Consider the following 10,032-nt stretch of genomic DNA (forward strand, 5'->3'; position numbering starts at 1 on the left):
CACGAAATAATGTTTTTTACATTTTGAGTTCCAAACTTTTCTTATTAGTTTTTTGTATGGGACAGTTGTTCATTTCCTTATTTAAAAAATTCCAATATGAAGCAACTGCTTTATAAATATTTAGTTCTTATACAAATGATTCTTTGGTACATATTAAATCCCATAAATAATATTAACGACTGTAATTTGATACACGTAACAATGATAGCCTTGTCAATTGTGTGTGCATTGCAACTTAATACATTAGATTTGGATACACATTTATATAAGTGTACGTATTTTTCTATCCATATAATCGATTCAACCGCGGTGTTTAGGAATAGTATGTTCGTAATTAATTCGAACAGAAAGAATTTACATTTCAAGGAAAAAGTTTTAAGAAAGGTGGTGCAGGAGTCTCCTACATAGAGAACGTATTTATAGTTGCGCTAGTCACGTATGTTATTCCCTTCTTAAATTAGTAGTATATATACCGTACTGCATATACTATCTTACACAATATGTAGTCGTTGATGTGTTTACCTAAACATCTACAATTACAAAATGATCGATAGATTAGTGTTTATACGAAAAAAAATAAAGACCGTGTACAGTCTTTTTTCAGTCATATTGAATTTACTTTTTTTTTTCTTTTTTTTTTTTAGTAGGAAACATTTTATTCATTTTGAAATAGAAAACGTTTATAAATGTAATTTCTATTTGCATTTATTTTAAGCTTATTTTAACACCGTTTCTTTACATTTATCTTTAAAGTGGTAAAACAGGTCGAATGCATGCAAAGTTATAAATATATGACCAAGATCAATATCTACATGAAAGACACACGAATTATTTCCTCTTTCCCATTCACTATGTATGAAAGTTTAATATTTTAAATTACGTAATTGAAGCGCATCTGCTTTGATCGATATTCGTATCGAACAGTAAAGGCAATTTGAATCGTTTATAAGTATTCTATCATTTCTGTTATTACAGCAAATATGTATGCAATTACGATCGATAGTTACATTGAACGAGTAAGGAAAATCATTTATAAGTATTTTCTTATGTCTCTATTCAAAGTACAAACAGGTTTTCATCAACTTTATTTTCACTCGAGGTAAATATGTAATCGGTAAACTATCGTTTGACTGGAGCGGATATCTCATTAAATTAACATTGCTAAATATATTTCTACGCTTGGTATTTACTGTCCACTACTCCACCATTACTAATTTCACCGTATAACCTGTAGCAATATTGCAAGCGACACGGTCACGGACAGTGAAAACCTTTGGTTCGGTTTAAAGTCATATTTGATCAGAAAATAACAAGTTTCTAACTGCAGAGATATCACACGGTATATTCCTACGACTATATCGTTTGATCTTTTAAGTTGGGATTTTGATGCTGCGAATTCTGAATTAATTACGAAAGATATTGTCTATGATACACGTGAAAGGAAATCTGAGTGTAGCTATCCAATTGCAGGTATGAAATTGAGTGCGTATAATAAGCTATAATACAATTATATGCAACTACGTGTAAAGTAGGTCGAGGTGTATGTATTGTACCAAACATAGTACATATATATATTGTACTTCGGTTTAGCAAACAATTCAGCTACATCATATTACATTTTTTATTACCTCGTTTGTACTTAAACCGTTTTTGTAGATTATAAATAAATTGTAAAAGTATTTGTAATATAGAGAATAAGGGCAACAAATAAAAAATATTTGTTTGGTATGTTGAAAAAAGCTTAAGTTTCGAAAACTACTCGCAAGTAATCATAACAAACACTGAAACTGCATCGTATTAGAAAAACACATTTATCATTTCAAACATCCTATAGGAACACATTTACAGACAACTCGCAACCGAGGTAGATTCTGCGTTTTGTTTCCGAACAGAAACATTATTTCTAATTAGGTATCAGTAGTTTTGTAAAAAGACTACTTTCTATCTACAACTTACAATATTATTGGAATTAGTTTCTTTTTATCGAAGTTACGGAGTATATTTAATATATTGAATAATGTTTTGTATACTTGCAGCATGAGTTATAAATTAATAAGTACCGCTATAAAATTAATGATAAGAAATAATTTTTGATAAAATACAATTTTTTCTCCGTTTACATATTAACGATTATTGATTCAAAGTTTTGATCATCAAATCATTTTAAATCGTTGATAGTTCGATCGACCCAACGTACATAAATTATATTATACATGAATTGTATTACATACGCATACAATAGATTAATAATCCTATTGATATTCGAAATGTATTGTGTAAAGGAATATGCTTGCCATGCGTTTATCATTATCTTTGGTTGTTCTACGTAATAAACATTAAATTAACGGTCGTAAGGGTGCAATGTGTATGAGAAGAGCCGCCATAGTCTTTCAGGGAGTAGTGCCTGAAGGATAAGTGAGCATGGTGGGGTTTGGTAGGGACAAATACATTCACCCCACCTTTCGGAGCAAATGTCCCTACTCCTCCGAAACGTTAGCACGTCGCGCTTCGCTATCGTACGGAATCACGGATAAATCAAACATGGCGATTCAGTCGCTGTTTGCGGTGAAGGCGTACGGTTCGTAAAGCGGGAATAGAGAGTATCTGTGGATGAGGTAGCGTTTTTAACGGTAATGAGTGCTTGTACCACTGTAAATAGCCGAATTTTAGTCAATATTACAAATATGGATAATCATAACGGCAAAACTGTAATGGAGAAAGTGTCGGATGACATTGATGAAGTACATGACGTGAAGGGCGTACAGGCAGAGCCGACGCCTGCGGCGTCATCGTTGCCAGCTTCGGAGCAAGTGCCGCTCCCTATTGGCAAAAATATCAACAAAAGCAACTATATTAATGACAAAATTGTAAGATACAGAATTTTGATTTATTTTAAACATTAAAAATAAAAATTTTTAATTCTAATAAATTTTGTAATGCTACTTTTTTTGTATACGATAAATTAAATATTTAAAACTAATTGAAATATTTTTGTTTCAGTGTTCCAAACTACTAACAAAAAATTCTGGGAAGTTTGAAAGTGGTAGTGGCAGTGGAGATCAAGAGGGAGGTCAACACGAAGATGGAATTGATATTGCAGCAAAAAAAAGAAAAACTCGTAGAGGTAAACCTAAACATAGAAAATTAAAGCCATATTCGAAACAGCAATTATCATATCAACAACAGTTAAGATATAGATCTAGAGGTCGATTAGCAAAAACTGGTAGACAGCCTCCAGCACCATATAATACTACACAATTTCTAATGGATGATCACAGTGATCTTCCAGATCTCGATCAGAAGCTTTCAGAAGCTGTATCATCAGAATTACCTGCTACATTTCAAAAACCAGCCCCTTCTCGTACTAGAGATTCTAGTTTCAGTGTTGACTCTGATGAAGATTACTTTTATTCATCCCCAGAAGATGAAGAAGAATTCTTGACTAAAGAATTCTCAACAGCATATGAAGATCTTCATGCTGAAAGGTTAAGTACATTAAGTAAATCAGAATTAATACAGGAATATCTACAATTAGAGGCCAAAGTAGACTTATTGACGAAACGTCTACGTGGCAAAAATTTTCATCAAACAGAAGACAGAGATTTGGAAAGTAAAAGTGGTAATACAGATTCAGAATCAGCAAAAAAATTGAAAATTTGTCAACAACGGATCGATGATTTAATGCAACAAAATGAACAATTAAAGAGAGAAAATGAATCATTAAGAGCTCAAAGACATGGCAGTACAGTTTCAAGTGTTGATAGCGAAAGGGACAGTGATAGTACAAGTAATGGGAATAGGAGCAGATGTAGTTGTCCTCTTTTAAGTTCTAGCTCTTCTCCAGAACACATGGGATATTCTTCTAGACGTGAAAATAGTCAAAGGAAAGACAGTTCAGTGTCTAGCACTGATAGTAAAAGTGATAGTTGTGATAGTAGCTCAAGTGAGAGTTCTAAGGCATCTATGACTCCAGTTAATCTTTCAAATGGTCATGTAACTATTCAAGAAATTGTTGGTCTCCCCACATAAATTATAAAGAGTTGTTTTTTATATTAAAAGTCTATTCAATGTTTCAATGATTCAATGACTTAACATGCAAGTCGTATTATAGTCATTGGTCTGCATATTTGCTTTACTTCTATCCATTTAGGAAGCAAGACTGGTTTAAATCAACTTGATCAACTTGATCCTCTTTCTGATATTGGATATGTAACCTTAGATTATCCTTGAATGTGCCCTTACAATTTACTTCCTATACTTCTTTTAAGACTGTTTTGTGTAAACAACGTAAGCATGTAATGAAGTAGGAAATACACAGCTAATCTTATGGAAAAGCAAATTTATATTTGTGCAGGCTGCATTGTTATATACTTGATCAAATTTGCAAGTTATATATTTTTGGTATACATCCTATCATGTTACTTTATATTAATTTAATTGCTATTGATTATGATGCAATTGAGTTAATTATTTTTAAAACAATTTGTTTTTAATGAGCTGCCACTTAAAATTGCTGAATGTATGAATTTGAAATTTACAGACCATCAACTAATAAGTTATAAAACTGTATAGACACAATAAGAAGATACAAATTAATGTTAAAATTGTGATATTGTAAAAGTTTAAATATTGTATAATAATAATAATACATATTAGTTTATGGTCTAAATATATAATGTATTAAAATATTTTGCACTTTACATTTTTAATAAATTTTAAGTTTTTCTTTCTTTTATTATAGTTATTCTCCTAAAATTTTATGCAAAACATGAACTTTGTTGAAAAATGTTCAACAATGCGAAGGTGTCTGATTATAAGGATATCTCTATTTATTTTAGAATGTAGATATCCCTAAAAAATTTAATAAAATCATAATTAATACCGTAAGATATTACAAAATTTGTATTTAATACATATAAAAAACGTATTTTATTTAAATATTTTAAACAACATAAAGTCTATACAGCAATGTGTCGTCATTTTGCATAACTGTTTTTACGTTAATTTCCCTTTTTTAATTTATAATGTGATACAACTTTTTAATTAAAACATATTTGTTAATCAGCAATATACATATAAATATTGATATAAAAATCCCTTTTGAAATGTGTTAATTCTTTGTAAATTGTTGCCAACTTCATGGCGCGTGAAGACCGCAGTTCACCAGAGTCCATAACTGCGACGCGCAGGTTGGAAGATGGTGGGGGAACTCAGCGAGCTCTCTGCTAATCGCTTTCCACTTCGTTTGGGAGTATCGCCAATCAGGGCGAAGATGCGTACTGGAGATGCGCGAAGAACGAAAACTGGTCTTTTCGCAGTTACGGACTCTGGTGAACTGCGGTATAGATGGGATAGGTATTTCCGCGCATGCGCATTGAATATAGTATCAACGAAGTAATCACTCGCATGAAACGAGAGTGCTATAGTGCTCCTGCATTTAATTATTAAAAAATGTTGAATTAAATAATTAAAATTGAATTATAAACAATAAATATAAGTAATATAATATGATGTTATGATATAAGACAAAAAGGTAATGGTAATGATAAGGTAAAAAACCTATTACTGCTCAGTGCAGTCCCGCCAAAACTCTGGGATCCGCGCCACCGTCACGTGTAAGTACTGTTGCATACGTTGTTGTAATTTTCATCGTTGCATCACGGAAAGTTGCGCATGCGCGAAAAAACCTATCCCATCTAGTATCACTGGCGTGAAATTGAAAACCAAGCAAGGCCAGTGGCTTGATCGTATGTGTGTACACACTTGTGCTTGAATAGTTAACAAATTTAGAAAAGTGTTGTTGGATAAAATATTATGAAAGCAATGTCTCATCATTATGTAGTAACAGCACACAAACCTACAGCTGTCACTGCGTGTGTGACAGGTAAGTAAATGTGTTTCGTAAAAAAATAACAAATTTACGTTGATAAACAACTACTCTTTTTTTGCTTATAAAGGTAATTTTACCTCACCTACGGATCTGAATCTGATCCTAGCAAAAAACGTTCGATTAGAAATTTATCTCGTTACTCCTGAAGGTTTAAGACCACTGAAAGAAGTTGGAATTTACGGAAAAATTGCAGTCGTTAAATTCTTTAGACCACCGGTAAGGTTATCCTGATATCCTTGTTTGATGAGTTATACATTACATGTTTATTTTTTTGCTTTGTCATTAATATTTAGTAAAATAGAATTTGTACAGTACACTAAATTTATATTTATAATAAGAAATACAACCTTAGAAGTATTAAAAGTTAATTATTAATAATGTATGTACACGATGATAGATTGAGAAATTAGATGCAATCATTCAAACATATAAGTTTTAAGTTACAATAAAATAAATTAGTATATAATTAATAAATTACATTATTTCTACAGCATGAAAAGAAAGATCTTTTGTTTCTTTTAACTACTCGTTATAATGCTATGATTTTGGAATGTATTGGAGAAGGAGAAGATATAGAAATTATAACAAAAGCACATGGAAATGTGGCAGATCGTATTGGGAAGGCTTCTGAAACTGGAATTAAAGCTGTGATTGATCCTAAGGCACGTGTGATTGGCCTCAGATTATATGATGGTCTATTTAAAATCATACCTCTTGACAAAGATAATCCAGAGTTAAAAGCATCATCAATACGTATGGATGAACAACAAGTACAAGATGTGAATTTTCTTCATGGATGTGCTAATCCTACTTTAATTTTAATTCATCAAGATATTAATGGCAGACATGTTAAAACCCATGAAATATCTTTAAGAGACAAAGAATTTGTTAAGATACCTTGGAGACAAGACAATGTGGAACGTGAAGCTATGATGGTTATTCCTGTACCTTCACCTATTTGTGGTGCAATAATAATAGGTCAGGAAAGCATATTGTATCATGATGGAACTACATATGTTGCTGTTGTACCACCAATTATTAAACAGAGTACAATTACATGTTATGCTAAAGTTGATAATCAAGGACTCAGATATTTATTAGGAGACATGGCTGGGCATTTGTTTATGCTATTCTTAGAACAAGAAAAGAAGCCAGATGGTACACAAGTTGTGAAAGATCTAAAAGTTGAACTGTTGGGAGAAATTAGCATACCAGAATGCATTACATATTTAGATAATGGAGTAATATTTGTTGGTAGCCGTTTGGGTGATTCACAGTTAATTAAATTAATCACAAAAGCAGATGAAAATGGTTCCTATTGTGTTCCAATGGAAACTTTTACTAATTTGGCACCGATAGTTGATATGGCAGTAGTTGATCTTGAAAGGCAGGGTCAGGGACAAATGGTTACATGTTCTGGAGCTTTCAAAGAAGGTTCTCTTAGAATTATCAGAAATGGAATAGGCATTGAAGAACATGCAAGTATAGATTTGCCAGGAATCAAGGGTATGTGGGCATTGAAAATTGGTGGAGGTAATTTTGACAATACTTTGGTGTTATCTTTTGTTGGGCAAACCAGAATATTAACTTTAAATGGGGAAGAAGTTGAAGAAACAGACATTCCAGGCTTTGTTTCTGATGAGCAAACTTTTCATACTGGAAATGTTACAAATGATTTATTTATCCAGATAACACCAACATCTGCCAGATTAATTTCACACGAAACTAAAACAGTTGTGTCTGAATGGGAACCAGAAAACAAAAGAACCATTAGCGTTGTTGCTTGTAATGGCACACAAGTACTCTGTGCTACAGGAAATGATTTATTTTACATGGAAATTTCATGCGGACAAATTGTACCAAAAGGATTTGCTACCTTACAGTATGAAGTAGCATGTCTAGATATATCTCCATTAGATGGCAATACCGAAGCAAAAATCGCTGCGGTAGGCTTGTGGACTGATATTTCTGTTCGTATTTTAACTTTACCTGCTTTGGAAGAAATCAATAAAGAATTACTTGGAGGTGAAATTATACCTAGATCTATTCTAATGACATGCTTTGAAGGTAATACATATCTCTTATGCGCTCTTGGAGATGGTAGTATGTATTACTTTACTTTACACAAACAAAATGGTATACTTTCTGATAAAAAGAAAGTTACTTTGGGTACACAGCCAACAGTCCTAAGAACATTCAGATCATTGTCTACTACCAATGTTTTTGCATGTTCTGATAGGCCGACTGTAATTTATTCATCAAATCATAAACTAGTATTCAGCAATGTTAATTTGAAAGAAGTAAACCACATGTGTTCTTTAAACGCGGAATCATATCCTGATAGCTTAGCATTAGCAACTGACAGTACTGTGACAATAGGAACAATAGATGAAATACAAAAACTGCACATTCGAACAGTTCCTCTTGGTGAATCACCGAGACGAATTGCTTACCAAGAAAGTTCTCAAACATTCGGTGTAATAACGATGCGGGTTGATATTCAAGACAGTAGCGGTGTTAGCATTGTAAGACATTCAGCATCAACACAGGCTGCCTCAACATCTAGCAGCAGTCACATTGCATCTCACAATAAGCCTACAGCAAGTGATATTAGCCAAGAAATTGAAGTACATAATCTACTCATTATAGATCAACATACTTTTGAAGTTTTACATGCACACATGTTAATGCCTAATGAATATGCATTGTCATTAATATCAACAAAATTGGGTGAAGATCCTACTTTCTATTATGTGGTTGGAACTGCCCGTGTTAATCCTGACGAAACTGAGCCAAAAATGGGTAGAATACTTTTATATCATTGGAATGATGGAAAACTTACACAGGTTGCTGAAAAAGAAATCAAAGGGTCATGTTATTCTTTGGTTGAATTCAATGGAAAACTTCTTGCTAGTATTAATAGCACTGTTCGTTTGTTTGAATGGACTGCAGAAAAAGAACTCAGGCTAGAATGTAGCCACTTTAATAACATCATTGCTCTTTACTTGAAAACAAAAGGAGACTTTGTTTTAGTTGGAGATCTCATGAGATCTCTTACATTGCTACAATATAAAACAATGGAAGGTAGCTTTGAAGAAATTGCAAGAGATTACAATCCAAACTGGATGACTGCTATTGAAATTCTAGATGATGATACATTCTTAGGTGCTGAAAATTGTTTCAATCTTTTTGTTTGTCAAAAGGATAGGTAAGATTACACGTTTTTTTATTATGTTTATGCATACCTTTAATACCATATGGTAATAAATTAAAATTTAATTCAGTGCTGCTACGTCAGAAGATGAAAGACAACAAATGCAAGAAGTTGGACAATTTCACTTAGGTGATATGGTCAATGTTTTCCGACATGGATCTTTAGTAATGCAAAATTTAGGTGAATCAAGTACTCCCACACAAGGTTGCGTATTGTTTGGTACCGTCAGCGGTGCAATTGGTTTGGTTACACAAATTCCATTTTCATTCTATGAATCTTTAAGAAATCTTGAAGACAGATTAACAAGTGTAATAAAAAGCGTTGGTAAAATAGAACATAACTTTTGGAGGAGTTTTAATACTGAACTAAAAATTGAACAGTGTGAAGGATTCATAGACGGAGATTTGATAGAAAGTTTTCTCGACTTAAGTCCCGATAAAATGGCGGAAGTTGCGATGGGTCTTATGGTAAATAATTTTTTGTTTTTAATTATATGTATAGTTTATTTCTATTTCTAATTTGTTTTCCTTTTTATAGATCGACGATCCTAGTGGCATGAAAAAAGAAGCAACAGTAGATGATCTTGTAAAAATAGTAGAGGATCTTACAAGAATACATTAAAATGTAGTTTTTTGCCTGATTTGTATAGTTTATTACATTTTAAGAAGCTCACAGACGGATAGATCGGTAAGGAAAGTCTTAATATTTGAAAAATGAATTAAGAATTGTACGTATAATTATATATTTATCATTAGTAGTACAAAAAAAAGCAGTACATTTTCTTCAATGTTATCCTTATAAAAGCTGTTTTCAATAATATACACTTGAATTTTTGTAGTTTGATTTAGAGTTGTATTATTATAATAGTTCACTTACTTTGTAAGTACATGCATCTGAATTTTGGTCAAAAAGTTTTTGAATTTATTTT

General features: G+C 32.2%; 3 protein-coding genes across 4 annotated transcripts in view; 2 read left to right on the forward strand and 1 right to left on the reverse strand.

The window, feature by feature from the left end:
* Nucleotides 1–1,282, reverse strand: part of LOC117602734 (uncharacterized) — a 169,850-nt gene extending 168,568 nt beyond the window's left edge. Inside the window, exon 1 of the mRNA XM_076691121.1 lies at nt 1,272–1,282. The gene's annotated coding sequence lies outside the window, so the exon portion shown is untranslated. The remainder of the gene's footprint in view (nt 1–1,271) is intronic.
* Nucleotides 1,283–2,263: 981 nt separating this feature from the next.
* On the forward strand, nt 2,264–4,618 carry LOC117603117 (Hexamethylene bisacetamide inducible). The gene is made up of 2 exons (XM_034321923.2): nt 2,264–2,867; nt 3,001–4,618. Exons 1-2 carry the CDS (start codon nt 2,634–2,636, stop codon nt 4,027–4,029), a joined length of 1,263 nt encoding a protein of 420 aa, XP_034177814.1. The 5' UTR covers nt 2,264–2,633; the 3' UTR covers nt 4,030–4,618.
* Nucleotides 4,619–5,590: 972 nt separating this feature from the next.
* Nucleotides 5,591–9,944, forward strand: pic (DNA damage-binding protein pic). 2 transcript variants are annotated; one of them, XM_034321918.2, is made up of 5 exons: nt 5,592–5,884; nt 5,958–6,106; nt 6,382–9,098; nt 9,175–9,571; nt 9,642–9,944. In XM_034321918.2, the coding sequence occupies exons 1-5, from the start codon at nt 5,815–5,817 to the stop codon at nt 9,723–9,725; spliced, it is 3,417 nt and encodes a 1,138-aa protein (XP_034177809.1). In that variant the 5' UTR covers nt 5,592–5,814; the 3' UTR covers nt 9,726–9,944. The 2 variants fall into 2 exon arrangements, with proteins under 2 accessions (XP_034177810.1, XP_034177809.1); XM_034321919.2 differs by lacking the exon at nt 5,958–6,106 and having other exon boundaries at nt 5,591–5,884.
* Nucleotides 9,945–10,032: the final 88 nt, after the last annotated feature.

Source organism: Osmia lignaria, chromosome 12 (genome assembly GCF_051020975.1).
Source record: "Osmia lignaria lignaria isolate PbOS001 chromosome 12, iyOsmLign1, whole genome shotgun sequence".
NCBI classification, from domain to species: Eukaryota; Metazoa; Arthropoda; class Insecta; order Hymenoptera; family Megachilidae; genus Osmia; species Osmia lignaria.

Coding starts and splice junctions, on each gene's coding strand:
- LOC117603117 (XM_034321923.2), top strand. CDS start 2,634: ATGAGTGCTTGTACCACTGTAAATAGCCGAATTTTAGTCAATATTACA. Junction 2,868..3,000: donor ACTATATTAATGACAAAATT/GTAAGATACAGA, acceptor TTTTTGTTTCAG/TGTTCCAAACTACTAACAAA.
- pic (XM_034321918.2), top strand. CDS start 5,815: ATGAAAGCAATGTCTCATCATTATGTAGTAACAGCACACAAACCTACA. Junction 9,099..9,174: donor TTTGTTTGTCAAAAGGATAG/GTAAGATTACAC, acceptor AATTTAATTCAG/TGCTGCTACGTCAGAAGATG. Junction 9,572..9,641: donor AAGTTGCGATGGGTCTTATG/GTAAATAATTTT, acceptor TCCTTTTTATAG/ATCGACGATCCTAGTGGCAT.